This window comes from Diceros bicornis, chromosome 3 (genome assembly GCF_020826845.1).
Source record: "Diceros bicornis minor isolate mBicDic1 chromosome 3, mDicBic1.mat.cur, whole genome shotgun sequence".
Taxonomy (NCBI): Eukaryota; Metazoa; Chordata; class Mammalia; order Perissodactyla; family Rhinocerotidae; genus Diceros; species Diceros bicornis.
This window is the reverse complement of record NC_080742.1, coordinates 101722892-101745409: the sequence shown is the minus strand read 5'-3', so window position 1 is coordinate 101745409 and position 22518 is coordinate 101722892. Positions and strand designations below refer to the sequence as shown.

Genomic DNA, 22518 nt, shown 5'->3' with positions numbered 1-22518 from the left:
TGAGCACTTCTTTTGAGCTCCTACTCAGCTATGCACATCTGATCCCACAGATTGTAGCTGTCTCTCTTGTTAGAATGCATGTGCTGGGGCCGGCCCCGTGGCTTAGCGGTTAAGTGCATGCGCTCCGCTACTGGCGGCCTGCGTTCGGATCCTGGGCGCACAATGACGCACCGCTTCTCCGGCCATGCTGAGGCCACGTCCCACATACAGCAACTAGAAGGATGTGCAGCTATGACATACAACTATCTACTGGGGCTTTGGGGAGAAAAAGGAGGAGGACTGGCAATAGATGTTAGCTCAGGGCCGGTCTTCCTCACTAAAAAGAGAAGGATTGGCATGGATGTTAGCTCAGGGCTGACCTTCCTCACACACACACAAAAAAAGAATGCATGTGCTCTTACAGTTTCAGAAACATCTCCTCTTCGTAGCATAATGGCTGGTACACAGAAAGTCATAAACGTCTCGCAAATGAGTGAAGAAAGAAAGAACAGTCATGGTAGGTCATGTGATATAAAAATGACCAGAACTGTAATAATCCAAACTTGTTCAATATGTGTGTTTACCAAGACAGGATGCTAGTGCTTGTGACCTGGGGGGTTAGGTTAAAGAGCACCCTGTGTGGGTGGTCAATGCAGTTTCAACAGTGAATTGACTGCTCACTAGTATCTATTTAATATGCAGTTACTTTTAAGTTGGCAAAGCTGATGACTTTTCAAAGCCCGGATTAGAAACCAAGTAATAAAAATTTAGAGAAACAATTACAAAGGTTTGAAATAATATTTTTGTAGTTAAAATCCAATTACTAAATTCAGAAAAGATTATCAATCTCCATAAGAATAGGAGAAAAGATGCCTCTTCCCTGTGAAAGAGACATATTTGCCTGAAACCCAAACATAAGTTAGAAAAGTGCAGTTGGTTACTTTAAAATCTAATAAAATAAGAGACACTAACGAATATGACTGCAAAGATCCTTAATTTGATTTGTCTATATGCATTAAAAAAAGCTTTGTTGGGCCGGCCCCGTGGCTTGGCGGTTAAGTGCGCACGCTCTGCTGCTGGCGGCCCGGGGTTCGGATCCCGGGCGCGCACCGAGGCACTGCTTGTCCGGCCATGCTGAGGCTGCATCCCACATACAGCAACTAGAAGGATGTGAAACTATGACATACAGCTATTTACTGGGTCTTTGGGGGAAAAATAAATAAATAAAAAAAATAAAAATAAAAAAAATTAAAAATAAAAAAAGCTTTGTCAATTATGGGAACATTTGAACATTTGAAGGCTAAAATGGACAGAATAGTATGAAAAACGCCCCACCACCAGCTTCAGCAAGTACCACCTCATGGCCAATCTAGGCCATGTGCCTCTATTACTGCCCTGTTCTCATAATGCTGAAAGAAAACCCTAGATGTTATCAATCCATCCATGAATAGTTTAGTATGTTGTACACGAATGTTCACAGCAGCATTTTTCGTAACAGCCAAAGAGTGGACCCAAACGTCTACCAAGTGATAAACAAGATGTGGTGTATTCACCCAGTGCACATCATTCGGCCAGAAAAAGGAATGAAGCACTTGACGCCTGCAACAAGTGAGCGAAGCCAGTCACAAAGGGCACCTCCTGGAAGATTCCAGGTATGTGAAACGTCCAGAACACACAAATGCACAGGGACAGAAAGTGGCTCGGTGCTTGCCTAGACTGCAGGTGGCAGTGACTTGCTAATGGGCACATGGTCTCTTTGGGGTGACTAAAACCTCCTAAACTTAGATGTTGGTGATGGTGGCACAACTCCATGACTATACGAAACTGCACTGGACATTCCAAAGGGTGGATTTTATAGTATGTACATTATATCTCAATAAAGCTGTTTCCTGAAAAATTAGTTTGAATCTCTAATATACGTTTTGGTTTTTTTTAAAGGATAAAAGTAACAAACGCAACTAGATGGATAATGAAGGTCAAAAGAAATACCCCAGCGAGCAGCGTTAGAGCAGCAAGGTCCACTCTAAGTGGGCGAGGATGAAGGAGCACTGACATCCCTAGGGCACCGTCGGGTGGGTGCTGACCTGCACTGCCCGGAACCAAGAGCGAGACAAGAAACAAGGCGCACCTTACAGCCACAAGAACACAATTCCACAGAAGGACAGGCTGACACGCACGAGAGCGCATCACTCAAGGGGCTGAGGCTGGACTCGGCCGGTTGTATGACTGATGCCGGGGCTCATGTGCTTCAGGGTCCCCCCAACTCCTTGATTTCTGACACTCAGCTACATCATTCTAACTAAAACGTGCAAGAGCTCAAACAATCTAAAGCAACTGTATTTTCACAGAAAAGGAAATACACAGGCGTGTGAACCCTCTTCCTCATGACCCCGTGAATACAAGCTGGGCATCAGGAACAAACTGGGGAAGGGTGCTCTCCTCACCTGGGCCTCTCCGAGGTCATTGTTCACCACAGTGAAGTTCAGCCCCAGCTCCTCCACGTCACCTTCATAGCTCTTGAGAAAAAGCAAGTTCTTATACACTTCAGGATCTAACGAAGCTAGATGATGAATGTCCACATCTGCACTGGTTCCAAGCAACTTGGACAGAAAAAAGCCAGCAAAGGGCAATTCCACCAGCATATTTTCATAGAGAGCCTTCAGATAAGAACAATGAACAATGGTTAGCATTTCATAGCAATTCTTTTTTCATACTTTCTAACAACAAACAATGTGTACGTCCAATTTGATACTTAACAGAGTCCTAAGACAGCAGATACTTTTTCTCCATAATGATGGCGATGGTGGAAGCTAATATGTGGTGAGCATTCACCATGTTCCAGGCCACAGTCTAAGCATTCAATGCATGCATGCAGTGCGGCAAAAATTCTAGAACAGACTATCAAAGAATTTTAGGGCTGAAATCATGTCTTTTTCTTAATAAATGAGGTATTAGTAAAATTTACATAACTTTGTAACGTTAATACCAATGGGGATTTTTAAGAGCCGAATCCTTCATACTATAACAGAGGTTGGCAAGCATTTTCTGTAAAAGGCTTTCCAGGTGTATCAGTTTCCTGGGGCTGCTGTAACCAAGTGCCACAAACTGGGTGGCTTAAAACCACAGAAACTTATTATCTCACAGTTCTGCAGGTCAGAGTCTGAGACCAAGGTGTCAGCAGGGCCAGGCTCTCTTGGAAGGCTCTGGAGGAGGATTCTTCCTTGTTTTTTCCAGCTTCTGGTGTTGCCAGCAATCCTTGGTGGCCCCTGGCTTGCAGCTCTATCGCTCCTACCTCTGCCTCTTTCCAGCTTCTGGTGTTGCCAGCAATCCTTGGTGGCCCCTGGCTTGTAGCTCTATCGCTCCTACCTCTGCCTCTTCACGTGGCTGCCTTCCTTGTACGTGTCTGATCTCCCTCTCCTTTCTCTTATAAAGATGCCAGTCACTGGATCTGGGGCCACTCTAACCCAGTAAGACCTCATCTTAGCTTGATGACATCTGCAAAGACTCTTTTTTCCAGTAAGGTCACATTCACAGGTTTGGGGTATTAGGACTTGAGCATATTTTTTTTGAGGGGGGAGTCACAATTTAATCTACTACAGCAGGCCAGACTGTCTCGGTTACCCCCCACCCCATTCTGCCTTTATAGCACAAAAGGAGCAAAGATAACGCATGGACAGCTGTGTACGAAAGTTAGATTTCATGTAATTTCCAATTCAAGAAATATTATTCTCCTTTAGATTTTTTTTCCCAACCATCAAATGAAAAAAGCATTCTTAGCTCACTGACCACATGAAAATACGTGGCAGGCTGGATATGACCCACAGGCTGCAGTGTGCCAACCTCCATTCTAAAATGAAGAAATTGGCCCTTAGAATTCTGAGGACTTGTCCAGATATTATGAGTTAGTAGATGGCAAAATTGGTACCAAAACCCATATTCCCTCATGCCCAGATTAATGATGTTTTCACTCTAAGTTACTGTCTACCTTTATGTCTAAGGATTGCAATGTGTAATTATTTTTCCATTTATTTACATTAAAGTATAATTTACATATAGTAAAATAAAATGTACAACATACATATAGCTTGATAAATTGTTACATTTGATTACACCTGTGTAACGACCACTCAGATCAAGACATAGAACATTTACACCCCCTCCCCAAATCCAGAGTTCCCTCATACCCTTCGGTCAACACCCTCCCCAGGGTTAACCCCCATTCTGTTATCACCACAGATGAGTTCTGTCCGTTCTAGAACTTCATAAATGGGATTATACAGTATGTATTATTTTATATCTTTCTTCTTGCAACATGTATTTTTGAGATCATCTATGTTACTGTTCGTTCTTTTATTTATTGCTGTGTAATATCCTTACCTATTCACCTGGTGATGGACATTGAGTTGTTTCCAGTTTGGGGCTATGATTAGGTAAAGTTGTTATGAACAGTCATGTACAAGCCTTTCTGTGGATCTGTGCTGATTTCTCTTCAGTATATACTTAAGAGAAGAACTGCTGACAGTGAAAGTATTGGGTCACAAGGTATGTTTAACTCTATTAGATACTGACATGCTGTTTTCTAAAATGCAATGATTTTTTCACCACGACCAGCAATGTAGAAAGGTTCCAACGGTCTACATCCTCACCAATTATTAGTATGCCAGTCTTTTAAATTTTAGTTATTCTGGTTGGTGCAATGTGGTTTTAATTGGCATTTCCCTGATGACCAGTGGTATTGGATTAAATTATGTATTGGTATTACTACATTAATCTCCAGAGATTCCCCAGCAAAAGAAGGTAGTAAGTAAAATTAAGTAATGTAAGTTTTCCAGCATAATGTCAGAGTTCACCTGGCATGATAAATATTCTTATGGTCTAAGGCAGTAAAATGCAACAAGGAATCAGGAACATGCTGTAAAATTTTCAGATGCATTCTTATTATTTTATTCTAACAGATGACTGACTTGGAAGCCACAACAAATCTTTCTTGTCAAAAATATTCTAATGAAAATAATAGTTACCTCTCATTGAATGCCTGCCATGTGCCAAGCACTGTGCTAAGCACTCGACATCAGTTATCTCATTTCCATGTGGCCTATTTGGAAAAATCTCCTAACTGTAAGGTAAGAGTGATTCTTATATGGAAATTAAGGGGAAATCTAGATCTCCTCTACAAAGTCCATTTTTGTTAGAATACATCTAATCTGCAAAGAGACATGTATTTACTACAATCCTCTGAGATGCTCCCGTGACTGTAGTCTCCCACCTTCCCTAGTGAGAGGAGCAGTGGTGTCATTACGCACACTTGGTAAATGAGAGCTGGAGGCATGGTCTCAAGCACAGGTGATATGAACCTTACTCTGTTGGGGGGCAGCCTGTGACCCACGTCCGAGACGGAGGGACCCCAGAAGGACAGACGGGGGGCGAGGGCTAGACTAACCTCACCTTAGAAACTGCTGCAATGAGCTATGCTGTGTGGGATATGTTATGATATACTCAGATATTCTTTAAACCACTGTTTTAAGATTCAAGTGTTATCATGCTACTCATGGAATACCAAAATAAAGGCAAAATTTAATCTAAGGGGTAATCATTCAGCCATGAAACTGTAACTTCAGAAGTCACTCTTCCAAGAGGCCATTCACCCGACCACACCCATACACACTAAATGTGAAACATGAGGGTTTACTAAGACAGATCTGTGTGAATTAACTAATATAAGAGTGAACAGCTTCCAGAGTGCTGGAACTCTGCTCCCCCATCCTCCAGCAGGTAAGAAATGCTCAGCCTACGTGCACTGTTCATCCTGGTTCAAGTGAACCCTGTCTCTACGCACAGCTTCCAGCACAGGTGCAGTATCTAATCACCGATTTCACAGGTGGTAGTCTATGGAATCACTGATCCTTAAACAAATACACCAGAATTTACATACTCACACAAGTGTTCTCCCTTTTCCTCTTAAACCACCAGACAATGTGCAGATATCCCTTGAGATCTACACGTTAGCGTCTCAGCCACTAATATGACTGGAGGAAAACTAGAAAATACCTATCAGACATCTTCCTAAAAGTAAACATCCAGAGTGCACTGCTTTCTTGTTCCAGAAAGCTACCAACAGACATTCTGAATAACATTTTCCCCCAAGGTTCAAGTGGCTAAGGAGTTCAGGTTCACCATCTGTTTACTGCATACTTCATAATATTCTCCCTCCAGCTAAGACCACAGATGTTCTTTGCCAGGGAAACTGAAGTGTCATGTCCCTGCGCTTTTATTTCTGATTTGAAGACTAATGATTACCCAATTAATTTTGAAAAGATGGCAAAAAAGGACTTCTTAATGAGAGAATGAGTAATAAGATGGCGACTAGCACTTAAGTCATCTACTGATAATGTAAAGAAAGAGTTGTTTTGAAAAGTCACAGTTTGCTTAAAGTTAAGAATGGCTAATACTATTAACCTGAAGCACTTATAAATCCCATTACTTCTAAATGAATGATGACTTCAAAGCCAAGGAGAACGTTCTGCAGAAGACGACATGATTGATTCCAGGTGTTGAAAAAAAGCCTCATTTGTACAGTGGACTTTAAAGTAAACTGGAAGTGTAAATCATCTGATGTTCAATATGTAAGGTCATTGTTTGCCATTTCTGCATTAGTAACAATAAACCAGTGAAATTCGTTAAATATATCAGAGCTACCTGAATTTTAAACAGAAATCCCACTGTGACTCATAAAATGTAAATGCATAGGTATAATTTTTTACACAAGGCAGGTTTAAACCTTTAGAGCATTTAATATACAAGCACTAATAAATGATAGCACTAAAAACTATGATTGCATCAGCTGAATGGATTATAAATTAAATTTCCATAATGTATGCAACTGAGATACAAATGTAAGCATAAATCAAGGTATTTTCTAAACACAGGTTAATTATACAACTTCAAAAACTGCCTATTTTTTATGCAAAATAATCCACTTAGCATTTTTCATACTGGCCTTAATTCTCAGCCAGTCGCACCACACTTGTTCCTAGAAGCGTATCAATAACTACTGGTCATGAAAAAACAGCAATAGGTATATGGAAAAAACCTGTAACGTATTTTTCAACTGTCTGCTTTTATGAGTGTTTATAGCTGGAAATTGTGCCAAAATGATTTGAAATAAAAAGGATTAATTATAGTAGAAGCCTTTTAATATAAGTGAGTGCAGTCGCAATGCAATTAATGCAAATTGTGGCACTATCAGGAGAATAAATGTGAGCCACATCACAGGCCATTTCTGTTTGCTGCCAAATAACTTCAGTAATTTACTACATTAAGAATCAATAAAAAAATAATGCTTTTCGAATGCATCTCTATCAATCTTCAGGCAGTTCTAAAGTGAACATTTATAACTTAATCTAAAAACTATATCAGGGATTCTCTTGTTTTAAAGCCACCCTAATTGAGCAAGAAGATAATTTTAATTATTTCAGATCATGCTACTCTTGGAGTTTAAAAAATAAAAAAGAAATGTAAAATAATGTATGCTGATAGTATATGCTTTTTAATAGTTGTGCATCAGAATTAATAACTGGGAGTCGAAAAACATGGTCTCTGACTGGGACTACTATTGATTTTTATGACTATAAGCTCCTGGAGGGCAGGAAACATACCTAACCTTCAACGCATGAGTCTATGCACAACATATGATGCCCAATCATTTCACAAACATTTAATAAGTGCCAGCTATGTGCTAAGGACCACTTTACACACTGGAATTGTGCATCCATGAATTCGTCTGCAAAAAATCATTTATTCTCTTTTGAGATAGTTCAGGTTATGCAAAACTACATATACGTCAAGATTCATTTCAAACCCTTGGTCTTCACAATCCTATTCCAGAGGTCTCTCTACACTGTTTTCTCCTTTAACCCCTTTGTCTACACAGCTACCGTGTTACTAAGTGTAAAGATCCGTGCCATCGCACAGTGTCCTGTGTTTTTGTGTTTCGTGTGTGCTGTCGCCACCCAGGATGACAGGCCAGGCCCTCCACTCTCTCTTGTCCTCGACACAACCAAACACTGGGCACCTTTTTGGGCACCCTACAGCATTTCTTTAAACACTGATGGAGTGGAAAGGAACTCTGTTCACTCGTGATTCAGCAAATGTCCACTAAGTGTAACCGTGCAGGGTCCAGTGGTTCTGGCATCTACAGAAAGGAATCACCAGGAGCCCTGCAGGACCACCAGCACGGTGGTACTGCCTTCCCGGGAGTCAATCCTCCTGCCCACACAGGCTCCCAAGTGCCCAGGAACAGAGCCACCCGCCCCTCACGGTGCTCCCTCACCCGACTGTCCTTCTCTGAGACCCTCCCTCACATGCCTACTCTTAAACCAGAAGCACAGGATGGTGAGCTGAGGGGCTATGAGCTACCACTGCCCACCAGCACTGGAGGTGAAATGAGGGGCTGCGAGCTACAACTGCCCACCAGCATTGGAGGTGAAGGCTTTCACGAGGAGAGGGTTTTCCTTGTTCCTTGCAACTGATAATCTGCACTCGCAGTTTGACAGCTTTATTTTTTAAAATAGTTCCTTTACTTTAGAAGACCTGTAGGGGATGCTGGGTGGGTGGGAGATGAAAGTTCAGTTCTCATATCCTACTTTCCTTGTTGGATATCCAGAAACCAACCCACAACACGAAAATAATCTGGACCAGCTGAGAGTTGATCCCTCACCTTTCTCTCGCCTAGTTCCAAGGCTCCACAAAAGAAACCGTTCTGCTCCTCACAGTCTGTCCACCAAAATACGTCTGGAAGATCAAGAACTTACATCTTCACGACTAAAGTAACAAACCCACATTCCCATTTCTAGCCACAACCAGTAAATATCTGGGAGTTTTAGAACAGCTGTTACATCTCTGTTTCTGAACGATATTAGGAGTTCAAAAAACTACCAAGGTCCAGTTAAGGTGCCCTACACAACCAAGAACTATTTTCAATAATCAAAAGGAAACATTTTTCATGGTTTAAAAACTCTTTTACCATACAGGATGATGATAAAATATTAGACTTTTGAAATCTGTCAAACTACCTCCCTTGAACCTTGAGGATATCAGTGTCACTCAAGGGCACATACTCAGTTCTCACCAGGTACTGAGTTCTTTCCCTAACAAGACTTGACGATTCGTCCGTCCGGCTTAAAACGAGCAACCATGACTCCATCCTTCCTCTAACTCTTTTGACACTTATTGGCTCGATCAAAATTACCATATTACAGTATTACTTTTTTGTAGCGGCTTTATTGAGATATAACTCACATACCTTACAATTCACCCATTTAAAGTGAACAATCCAATGGTTCTTATTTTTACAGAATTGTACAACCATCACCACAATCAATTTTTGAACATTTTCACCACCCCCAAAAGAAACCCTTTACCCCTAGCTGTGACTCCTCATTTCTGCCATCCCTCCCAGCCTGGGGCAATCACTGATCTACTGTCTCTATACATTTCCCTATTTGGGACATTTCGTGTAAATGGAATCCTATAATGGTAATCTTTTGTGATTAGCTTTTTTCACTTAGCATAATGTTTTCAAGGTTCATCTATGCTGCAGCAGGTATCAGTATTTCATTCCTTTTTATGGTTGAATAATATTCCATTGTATGGATGTACCACATTCTGTTTGTCCACTCTTCAGATGATAGATATTTATTTCTACCTTTTAGTTATTATAAATAATGCTACTGTGTACATTTTTGTACACGTTTTTGTGTGGATATATGTTGGCTGGGTCAAAAGGTAACTCTGTTTAACTGTTTGAGGAATGGTCAGATTGTTTTCCAAAGTGACTGCACTTTTTTACATTCCCATAGCAATGTATGGGGCATTCCCTTTTCTCCACATCCTTGCCAGTACTTGTCATTATCTGTCTTTTTGACTCTATCTGTCCTAGTGGGTGTGAAGTAGTCTCTCACTGTGGTTTTGATTTGCATTTTCCTGATGACTGATGGTAAGCATCTTTCCATGTGCTTAATGCTCATTTATTTATCTTCTTTGGAGAAATGTCTATTCAGATCCTTTGCCCACTTTTTAATTAGGTTGTCTTTATTACTGAGTCCTTTATATATTCTAGTACAAGTCCCTTATCAGATACGATTTACAAACATCTCCTCCCTTTTAGTGGGTTGTCCTTTCAGTTTCTTGATGGTGTCCTTTGAAGCACAAAAGTTTTTGATGAAGTTCAGTTTATCTGTTTTTTCTTTTGTGCTCCTTATTTCACATCTAAGACACAGCATTACTCCTGACTCTCCTGCAGCTCTGAACACTGTGTTTTCAGGATGAGGGTGCAACACTCTGTGCTCCTCAGCAGCTCTCTCCATTAGTGGCTGTCTGCTCCTTCACACTCTCGTACCAGTGGGAGCAGAAGTGAGGCAGGGGCCCCTCGGTTCCTCACTGGTACTCCAGATCCCCCATGCCCCCAGTCCCTGGCTTTGAACCTCATGTCACTGGGCTAGAACACCCACTGCAGGCCCTTGGGGCGGCCACCGCCTCCCTGCTGCTGTCACAGTCTCCAGCACACTCTGATGTCCCTGTCATCACTCTCATCCCCTGCCGCGCTCTCCTCTACCTCAGCCACCTGGTCTTCAGTCCTGTTCTAGGCCTGTCATCACCAGTGACTGAGTGCCCCTTCACACCTTACTTGTAGCTATCCCACACTCCGACTCCCTCCACCTCGCCAGTGCGTCCCCAACTCCAACAACCACACCTCACACTACTGTCTGCTCACCGTCTTCGCGACCCTGCCCCTCAGGTCTCACTGATTAATTTCCTCTCCCAACAGTCCAGATGTTGTCATCGCTCCCATACACTCCCAACTCACCTGGCCAACTCTACACCTTAGTCTGCGCCTGGAGAAAAATAACTCCCCACACTGGTTGGACTCACTTCACTTTATGGTGCCGACCTCTAGCAAGCCCTAGGCTAGCTGGCCGTCCTGCTGTATTTCCCTAGTCCAGGCATTCTCAGATTTCAGTGCGCATGAGAATCACAAGGGGGCGTGTTGAAACAGACTGCTGGGCCCCACCTGCAGTTTCAATTCAGCAGGTCTGGGAACTACACTTTTGAAAACTCTTGCACCTATCGGCTCTACATTCCCATCATCTCTCCTCAAACTTCTAACCCTTCCTCCTCCATCTTCACCCTTGGGTGACGATTTTGCTTGCTATTTCACCAAGAAAGAAGAAGCGATCAGAATGATCACGTGCTCCCACCTTCTGCAATGGCGCCCACATACTCTCCCCTCCCTGTTTCTTGCATAAACTGCCTCTAATTGCGCACCAGACCCCACGTCGTCGCGCCTTCTCTAGGACATGGCTCCAGCAAGTGTTCCCTCTCTCTCCCACAGCAATCTCACTGACTTATTTTCAGCAGCATACAAACATGCATTATTTCTCTCATCTTTAAAACAAAAACAAAGCTCTATTAGCCCCACAATCGTTAGGCCATGGCTCAAATTTTCTTTACAGAGACACACCTCAAAAGAGTTGTCTATCACTGATTGCCCAACTCTTCTCCTCCCACCCTTCCTTTTGTAATCGTAGTCAAGTCCACTGCAGTGGAACACCCAATCCTAAGTAGCTCCATCAGTTTTCACAAGTGAATCCACTCACACAAAACACTCAGTCCCTGAAACAGAAAATTACTAGCATCCCAGATGCCCCTCATGCTCCCCACAGTCATCACCCTTCAAGGGTCAATGATCCTGATGTCCAACAACATAAATTAGTTATGTCTGTTTTCAACTTATATAAACGGAGTCCTACAGAATGTCCTCTTTTGTTTCTGGTTTCTTTCATTCAACATTAGGTTTGTGCCATTCACCCACATTGTTGTGAACAGTTGTAGTTTGTTCATTCAGTAGTTCCCGTGAATATCCCACAATTTACTTATCCACTGTACTTCTGAAGAACATTTGGGTAGTTTCCAGTTTGGGCTATATAATATAGCGTTACTATAAACATTCTTTCACACATATTTTGGTGAATATATGTACATATTTCTGTTGGGATATACTTACAGAGATATAGGATATAGCGCATAATAAGGTACTTCTGGAAGACACTGCTTCCATTCTTTTCAACCCATCTGCTGAGGCTTTGGCCCCCACCACTCCATGAAAGCTGCTTGTCCACACTGCTAAGTGAAATGGTCGCTTCTCAGTTCTTATCTACTGCACCTATGAGTAGCATCTGACACTATTCAGTATCCTCTCTCCCTTGACACACTGTCTTTATTTGGCTTCCAAAATACCACACTTCCCTGGTTTTCTCCCTACCTTTCTAGCCGCTTCTCCTAAACTTCTGTTGCTAAGTTCTTCTTCACTCTCTGAACTCTAAATCTAGGAATGGCCTGGGACTCAGTTCTTCAGTCCATTCTCATTTCTAGCTACACTTAACTCCCTGGGGGATATCACCCAGTCTCATGACCCGAAGTACAATCTGAATGCTGTTAGTTCAGCCCAGACCTTGCCCCTCAATTCAAGGCCCACAGATTCAACTGACTACCCGAATTTCTATATGAATGTCTGGCAGACATCTCCAACTTAGGGAAAACCAAACATCTCATCACCCCTCCCTAAATCTGCTCCTGCCGAAATCTTCCCCATCTTAATGACACTTTCATCCTTCTAGTTCTCAGAACACAATCCATGCAGTCTGCTTACTGTCTCTTTCTCTCTCATATTCCAACATCTGATTCATCAGCAAATCCTCTTGGATCCAACTACTCCTCTCCAACACTATTTCCCAGGATGAAGATACCATGATTACTCCACCTGAATGCCTGTGATACCTCCAACTGGTCTCCCTGCTTGAGTTCCTGCTCCCGTTTAAGCTATTTATAATACCAGAGGCAAGAAGATCTGTTAAAACATAATTCAGATCCTGTCGTTCCTCTGCTCAGATCCCTGTTGGTGAAACTAGGAATCCTAGCTTGGTTTGTCTTACCCAAGAGCTTGGACTCAAAGACCTACCACTGCCTCCCAAAGTTGATCACAATTTTAGAAACAACAAGAGTAACAATACACATCCTCACTTGGTTTGCTCTTCATAAAGTTAAATTAACTAATTCTAAACGAATATTTAAATGTTAAAAGTTTGTAAGAGGGCTATATTTTGTTTTAGATATTTATTGTCTTTACTGCACAAATCAAGGCCAAAGACAAGGAGCAGACCTGAAGCAGGGCCAGCAAGAGTCTGTGTGTCTCCTTTTCACGGTGACAATTTAACATGGCTCAGAAGAAGCAAAATGGCCTCAATATAATACTGACCCATGTTGAACCAGTGTTTGGGAGTGCTTAAAAAACAGGAGAAGGGTAATCTCAATAGTAAGCAAGGAGCAGAAAGAATTTTGGTGAATATCTTGGAGTGGCTTAAACTACAATAATATCTTTAGGCACTGGAATCAACTGAATTCTGAATACACCTGTCATTTTTACTGTACAATCTGAACCATTTTTATTTCATGTTTAACTTCAAAGGAATAAAATGAACTTATATAGAGAACTAAGACTTTAACCGACAGGAAGAAAAATCTCCAGATCTGTGAATGTTTTGTTTTTAATGGAAAAGAATGTAAATCATGATTATTAGAATGCTATAAAAGCAGGTACAATTCTCAGAAGGGCTAAGATTCAAATTAAGTAATCATTTGTAAATTATTATGATCTTTGATTTTTCCGCTTCCAAAAAAAGTTGCAGGTCAGCAAGAGCAGACTCATAAGGAATCGTCCATCCTCAGAGGATAATCAACAAACTCAGAGAAAGCTGGCTTGTGAAATCTGCTGACACCAAAATAAACAAGTCTTAACATTGATTGGAAGTTTTGTGCTAAGCACAGAATGATCAACTATTTTCTGAATATTATGTTTAAAAAATCTAAGGGAAAAGATACATTAATTTTAGAGACAGAGCACTTAGTCTGATGACAATCAGATGGAGAAGCTCAAGTACACTGACCCTGAATGAGTTTAGAGTTCAAAACAAGATATTATAGAAGAGCAGCCTTGCCATTTAAGGACCAAGGTAACTGAAATTACTAGTATTCACCTTAATCCACAGTTTTAAAGCCTCAGCAGATTCATTGAGCATTTTATAAAAAGACTCTAATGATATAGAAGAATAAATCTTTCCAACTCTCAAAAATCTCAGAATAAACTGTTAACTGCCAATATCACACTCCATGATACATTAGGTGCACAATGAATTCTACTAAAATACAAAATTATAAACTATGCTGAAGTTTCACAATCTGCTAATTAAAATTTTGAATATATGACCAAGATATTATCAAATAATCTGATTTATAGGCATTCTGTTCCAATTAAATCAATATTCTGAAGCAAGAAAAAAAGAGCCATTTTCAAATAGAATTCAAATATGATGAAAGATTTCCTTCAATAAATATTCTGAACTTAATTGGCTTAAATGGACCTAGGTGCTTCTATTTGTAAAAAAAAGTTCAAGACGACATTACCACATCCTTGAGCTGTTTATTTATTCCCCGTCTGGAGCCTGATTTACAGGCAATAAAATGCAATCACAACCCATACCAGAAGCAGGAATCATCTGCTAATGGAACTTTTAATTGAGAAGTGACCAGTGACATGAGGTAATTCTTCCTATGCAGGGCTACTCTTGAAGATCTCTCTGTACTTTATCACAGTAAACAATCACTAACATATGCATTAAAGAAAATTTAAATATATTATGACCCAATAAATATCATGATCAATCAATATACAATTTTCTTCTCTTAAAGATTTAATGTCCAGATACCACACTATTAGTGCAATACTATTACACTCACTCAGACCTGGACAACTTTTAACATGCTGGTACAAAGTTTAACCATTTGTAATCAGATATGTTTGAGAAACTAGTACTCCTTTAGGAATTTCTATGCAGAAAATTCTATAAGTAAAGTCTTAAATATGTGGAACTAAATTAATTACCATCCTCAAATAACCATAGTTTTGTTATTGGTTTTGTCTAAACTTCATTATTTTAAAGAGCTTTATTGAGATATAATTTACATAAACTTCGTTTTTGGGAGAAAGGTTTAGATCCCAAATTCTCCTCCCTGGAATCCAGCAAGAGTCAGAGCCATCTACTCCCCCTCTCAATCTACAGGACTTCACAATGAGACCGTGTCCTCAGAACACCTGCAGGATGAGCAGCACGTCAATGAACAGAGGGAAAAATGAGTTTGTCCTCATCAGACTTACATAACTACAGTTAACCAGAAAACTTCAGTGAACCAGGATCATCTAATTATCTTGTCGCTATATCAATCAAGATTGGACAATTTATACATTCAGGAAGTAAAAATAAAATTTTAATAAGATTTAATTTACACAAATAAAATTACTCTGTTGTCTGTTACTGCACTGTGTGAAAACTACCGAATTTAGGGAGCATTTCAGGTTAGTCTAGCAAAATAAAGGCTCACCTTCATTATTATTTCTAAATTTATTTTTATTATTATTAATTTAGGAGGTTCTTGGGCTCACCTTAACAGAAAGAACTATGGTACATAATTTCAAAGATTTTCATGCAATGCGTTACGAAACTTACATCCTCTGGAGGGGCTCAGCTGCGTCACAAGCGACCATGGACAGGGAGAGATGTTATCTCCCTGAGAACTGACAGCAAGGCCAGGCACAGCTCCAGGTGGGAGAGATATGTTATATCTTAAAATAAATTCAAGTGAGAAAATGATCTGTTTGAAATTTATGCTAAGGAATCTAACATCAGGTCAGTGTCTGAAATTTGTCACTGAACTGATAAGGCGAGTCTCAAGAAACATACTGTTATAATGGTGAGGTCAAGCTGGAGCCCATTATTAAACCTGAAGAACATTTAAAATCTATATTATTAAAGTAGAAACATTTGGAATCTGAACAAATAAATAATAACTGGGCCTATAACGATGCATCTCAAAGAGATACAAACAAAGGGGCATGATTTTTATACCCAGGACATACTGATTCCCTCCCACTACCCCTCTGTGGTTGTTAGGCCTAGGGTTCCATTACCACGTGTCATTCATAAATACCCACACACAACACAAACACAAAACCTACCACAAAGCTATAGTAATCCAAACAGTGTTGCACTGGCATAAGGCTAGACAGAGATCAATGGAATAGAATTAAGAGTTCAGAAATAAACTCTTTCATTTATGGTCAACTGATTCTCAACAAGTGTGCCAGGACAGTTTTTTCAACAAATGGTGCTGGGACAATCAGATATCCACATGCAAAAGAATCAAGTGGGACCCCTAACTCACACCATCTACAAAAATTAACTCAAAATGGATCAAAGACCTAAAGGTAAGAGCTAAAACTACAAAACTCTTAGAACATACAGGTGTAAATCTTTGTGACCTTGATTTAGGCAATGGTTTCTTAGATAAGACACCAAAAACATAGGCAAAAAAAAGAAAAATAAATACAGTAGACTTCATTAAAATTAAAAACTTTAGTGCTTCAAAGGACACCATCAAAGGGCTGGCCCCGTGGCCTAGTGGTTAATTTTGGTGTGCTTGGCTTCGGTAGCCCAGGTTCAGTTGCTAGGGGTGGACCTACACCACTTGTCAGCAGCCATGCTGTGGTGGGTCGCCGCATATGTGGGCGGCGACCCACATAAAAAATAGAGCAAGATTGGCACAAATGTTAGCTCAGGGCGAATCTTCCTCAAGCAAAAAGAGGATTGGCAACAGATGTTAGCTCAGGGCGAATTTTCCTCAGCAAAAAAAAGAAAGGACACCATCAAAAAAGCGAAAGACAACCCAGAGAATGGGAGAAAATTTCTGCAAGTCACATATCTGATAAGGGACTTGAAACTAGATTATATAAAGGATGTAATAATAGAAGACAACTAAATTTTTTTTTCTTTGTGAGGAAGATCAGCCCTGAGCTAACATCTGCCAATCCTCCTCGTTTTTGCTGTGGAAGACTGGCCCTGGGCTAACATCCATGCTCATGTTCCTCCACTTTATATGGGACGCTGCCACAGCATGGCCTGACAAGTGGTTCATTGGTGCACGCCCAGGATCAGAACCCGGGCCACCAGCAGCAGAGCGTGCGCACTTAACTGCTATGCCACGGGGCCGGCCCCAGAAGACAACTACACTTAAGAAATAGGCAATGGACTTGATAGACATTTCTCCACAGAAGACATGAAGCACACGGAAAGATGCCCAACATCATTAGCCATAAGTGAAATGCAAATCAAAACTATGACGAAATACCACTTCATATCTACTAGGATGGTTATAATAAGACAGACAATAACAAGTGTCGGCAGGAATGTGGAGAAACTGGAACCCTCAGGCCGGCCCCGTGGCTTAGCAGTTGGGTGCGCGCGCTCCGCTGCTGGGGGCCTGGGTTCGGATCCCGGGTGCGCACCGACGTGCCGCTTCTCTGGCCATGATGAGGCCGTGTCCCACATACAGCAACTAAGAAGGATGTGCAGCTATGACATGCAACTATCTACTGGGGCTTTGGGGGGAAAAAATAAATAAATAAAATCTTAAAAAAAAAAAAAAAAAGAAACTGGAACCCTCACACGTTGCTGGTGGGATTGTAAAAGGTTGCAGACACTTTGATCTAGAGTTACCACATGACCCAGCACTTCCACTCTTAGGCATATATTTCTTTTGGGTAAGAGAAATGAAAACATATGTCCACACAAAAACTTGTACATGAATGTTCATAGCAGCATTATTCATAATAGCCAAAAGATGGGAACAACCAAATGTCCATCAATGGATGAATGGATAAACAAAATGTGGTATAACCATATAATGGACTATTATTCAGCTATAAAAAGGAATGAAGTTCTAACACATGCTACAACATTGATGAACCTTAAAAACATTACGCTAAGTCAAAGAAACGAGTCACAAAAAGGCCACATGTTGTATGACTCCATTTATGCAAAATGTCCAGAAAAGGTAAATCCATAGAGAGAGAAAGCGGATTAGTGGTGGCCTAGGACTGGTGGGGTTGGGGCAGAATGGGGAATGACTGCTAAGGAATATGGGGTTTCCTTTTTAGGGTGATGAAATTGCTCTGAAATTAGGTAGCGGTGATGGTTGCACACCTCAGTAAATAACTAAAAACCACTGAATTGTACACTTTAAAAGGTTGAATTTTAAGGAATGTGAATGATATTTTTAAAAAGTTGTTATTTAAAAAAAAAGTCAAGAGCACAATCTGCTTGGCAGGCCTTGATTTTTAATTAAGCTGCTTCTCAAATGGGCAACTCCATATGCTGCAAAGTGTTGCAAGGTGAACAATGGCAGGTCCGTTCCATACATACTGGAGAGAGGAGAACCACACACACGATATATAAAGGAATTTTATTATAAAGTCGAAAATGATTATAGTTCTGATTCTTACAGAAAATAATTACAATAGCAACATTAATTTATTATTTATTTAAAGATGATAAAGCTAATTAATAATAGTCTCTGAATATTGAGCTTTAAGCATAGCACACATTCGATTTACCACTTGGGCTCAATGTCACTGTAGTGGGTAGAACTGTGTCTGTCATAGTTCCCATCTTCCTGACCTCACAGCAGCCTTTAACACTGTTCACTCCTCTTTCTTCTCTTCTAAGACCCCATCTTCTTTGATCTTCCTCCCCATGTGCCACTCCCCAAAGTCTCTCTGGATGCCAAAGCGCTAAGGGCTGAATCCTTAGGCCAGCTCGCCATCCTTCCATCAGCTGGGCACTGCTGCCAGGTAAGGGCCCACCTTCTGACCTTCCTCTCACCCAGTCTACACAAAGACAAACCCTCTCTTGTTCATGCTGCCTAAAGCCAACCCCTCCACCTGTGCTCCAGAGCTGCTCAATGCTGCAGCCAACTAGGCACAAGCGGCTGTTTACATCCAAACTGATGAAAATTACATTACAAATTTGACTCCTTGCACAGCCCCATGTCAGCTAGAGGACATCTCTACCATCACAGGAAGTTCTCCTGGAGAGCCTGGCTCTGGGTCTTACCTGCTTGTCAGTTCTTTGCTGTGTCTTTCCCAATATCCTAAACCATCCCTCTTATCTGGTTCTTTATCATGGACATTTTACCTACACAAAGCTACCTTATCTTTGAAAACCAACCAACCCACCCACCCACCCATTCCTTTCTGGAACTTGTTCTTTCTCGAGGGATCCTCTCTCTCCTTCCCTTCAGAGCCAAGCCTTCTGAAAAGGCCACCAACACGCTTTTCCATTTTGTGTGTGTGTGTGTGAGGAAGATCAGCCCTGAGCTAACATCCATGCCAATCCTCCTCTTTTCGCTGAGGAAGACTGGTCCTGGGCGAACATCTGTGCCTGTCTTCCTCCACTTTATATGGGACGCCGCCACAGCATGACCTGACAAGCGGTGCATCAGTGCTCACCTGGGATCTGAACCCGGGCCGCCAGCAGTGGAGCGCACGCATTTAGCCGCTACGCCACAGGGCCAGCCCCAGTTTTCCTATTTTTATACTTTCTACTTCCTCTTCCCCACCCCAAAGCAAACTCATTTTTATCATACCACTTCACTAAAAACATCACCAAGGACAACCCACATGTCCATCAACTGATGAATAGATAAATAAATGTGGTTATCATAAAATGCAATATTACTTGGCAATAAAAAGGAATGAAGTACTGATACATGTTACAACTTGGATGATCCTTGAACACATTATGCTAAGTGAAAGAAGCCAGTCGCAGAAGGCCACATACTGTATGATTCAATTTATATAAAATGTCCAAAATAGAAACTCTATAGAGACAAAAGTAGATTAGCGTTTGCCTAGGGTTTGGGGAGGGGAGGAAAGGAGGAGTCCTTATTAATGTATGGGTGATGAAAATGTTGTAAATTTGATTGTGGTGATGGTCGCACAACTCTGTGAATATACTAAAAGTACCGAATTGCACACTTTAAATGGGTGAATTGGATGGTATATGAATTATATCTCAATAAGCTCTTATAAGAAAAAAAACACCAAGGAAACAAAAACTTGCTGATAAATCCAGTAGTTACTTTTCAGTCCTCAGCTTACTTCACCCTACAGCATGACACTACTGTAATTAGGGCACCATCACTTAGAACCGAGATCACTGTCCCAGACTCTTAGCTCTTCTACTTTGAGTCTTATCCTCTAAAATCCATGCTCTTGGGCCGGCCCCGTGGCTTAGCGGTTAAGTGCACGTGCTCTGCTGCTGGCGGCCTGGGTTCAGATCCCGGGCGAGCACTGACGCACTGCTTCTCCGGCCATGCTGAGGCCGCGTCCCACATACAGCAACTAGAAGGATGTGTAGCTATGACGTACAACAATCTACTGGGGCTTTGGGGGGAAAAAATAAATAAATAAAATCTTTAAAATCCATGCTCCTCACAGTGACCATAGTGCTTACCTTCTTAACCATTTTTAAGGAGTTAAAAATGTAGTAAGTCTATCACCTCAGCCATTTGCTTCAAACAATGATTTTCCACAATGCATGGGATGAAGACCAAACTTCTCATCATGGAATATAAAGGCCCTTTATGATCTGGCTGTTGGCTTAGTCCTACAGCAGGGTCAGCAAACTTGTCCTGGAAAGGGCCCAAGAGCACATTCTTTAGGCTTCGCTCAACTCTGCCATTGTAGGGAAAGCAGCCACAGACAATATGTAAATGATCAGGCCGGCAGTATTCCAACGAAACTTTTTTTTTTTGGAACAAAAAAATAGGTGGATGGACTCGGCCAGAGGCTGTAGTTTGCTGCCCTCAGTTCCAGAACATCACCTCTGGTCACACCTTTAACTTTCAGAAGCTGTACTGATTACAATCCTTGTGTTAAAAACCAATCTGTCTCTAAAAATGTGTTGGACAGTAAATATTAGATACTAGGCATTCCTGTTCCACTATTTTTTTTTCTTTTTTTATTTATTTTTTGTGAGGAAGATCAGCCCTGAGCTAACAACCATGTCAATCCTCCTCTTTTTTGCTGAGGAAGACTGGCCCTGGGCTAACATCCATGCCCCTCTTCCTCCACTTTATATGGGAAGCTGCCACAGCATGGCTCGACAAGCAGTACATCAGTTCCAAACCCAGGCTGCCAGCAGCGGAGCGCACGCACTTAACCGCTATGCCATGGGGCCGGCCCCCTGTTCCACTATTTTATAGGGGAAATAAAAATGCATTCCCAAACCATCCAAAAACCCTAACGAGTTTCCCCAAAATACCATGAAAAACATTTACCTATCTATATAACAACATACCAAGGATTCTTGTATAAGATAAAACATAAATTTTATTTAATAATAATCTTATTAGTGGATATGTTGTGTGCACTATGCAATTATACTTTACAGATTCAGATATAAGTTACATCTTTCTTCTCTACTGCAAGAAATATCTCCAATAATGAAAATAAAGAAGTCATCTTCTGAATGGACGCTGGGTGCCTGGTAGAAGCCGATGCTGGGAGCCATGAAGGGCATCGGGGACGAGGAGAACAGGAGACGCCGCCTCCTTCAGACAAGGCGAGCCAGCAGGGGAACCACTGAGATGACCTCACATTCTCTCTAGCCCTTCACTTCGACTTGCCAGATATTACAACAGGCTTCTGATTCAGACAGTGAATTTGGGGTAAAACTTTTTCACTGTCATTATAGTGAATATTTGGTAGTGAGAATTTGAATACTGAGGAATTCTTGCACACTTCCCCAAATGCACCACGTTCTCTCTATCATACAGTTACAATTCGTTACAATTGGTGGGATGAATTCATTCATTCCAAGAAAAATCAAGAATCATTAATTTTTGACTTCCCATGGGAAGAATCTAGATGATTTTCCGCCTCATTTAGAATAGCTTAGGTGTAATTTTCAATTACTGATTTTATTGGGATATTTGCCAGCCACATTCTGCTAGGATTAGCAACTATCAACACTAAATTTATTTAAAGTGCAAAGAAGCAAACAAAATAAAACAAAGTAACCCAGAAATATAACCTTGTGTGTAAATGTTCCTCATTTTAAAATGTTAGTAATCAATTAAAAAGAAAAAAAAAAAACACTTATTTTTGCACTGGATTTGACCTGTGGGGAAGCAGTTAGCCACTCCTGATTTAAATGAAGTCTCATCTCCTTCTGTTCCCCACTATGGCATACCCACAGGCTATGCTATGGTCTGAATGTTTTGTTCCCTAAAATTCAAACGTTGAAGTCCTAATCCTAGTGTGATGGTATTAGGAGGTGGGGCCTTTGGGAGGTGACAGGGTCATGAGGGTGGAGCCTTTATAAGAGACCCCAGAGAGCTTCCTCACCCCTTTCCACCAAGTGAGGACACAGCGAGAAGGCACTGGTTATGAACGAGGAAGAGGGGCCCCCACCAAACAAGATCACGTGGCACCCTGATCTTGGACTTCTAGCCTCCAGAACTGTGAGAAATAAATTTCTGTTGTTTATAAGCCACCCAGTCTGTGGTATTTTGTTATAGCAGTCTCAATGG

At 41.2% G+C, this 22518-nt stretch overlaps 1 protein-coding gene across 2 annotated transcripts in view; it reads right to left on the bottom strand.

The window, feature by feature from the left end:
- UBE3C (ubiquitin protein ligase E3C) overlaps positions 1-22518 on the bottom strand; it is a 138956-nt gene that overhangs the window by 24366 nt on the left and 92072 nt on the right. For both annotated transcript variants that reach the window (XM_058534166.1, XM_058534169.1), the window contains exon 19: positions 2424-2636. In XM_058534166.1, the coding sequence (XP_058390149.1) occupies positions 2424-2636 (213 nt within the window). The remainder of the gene's footprint in view (positions 1-2423; positions 2637-22518) is intronic.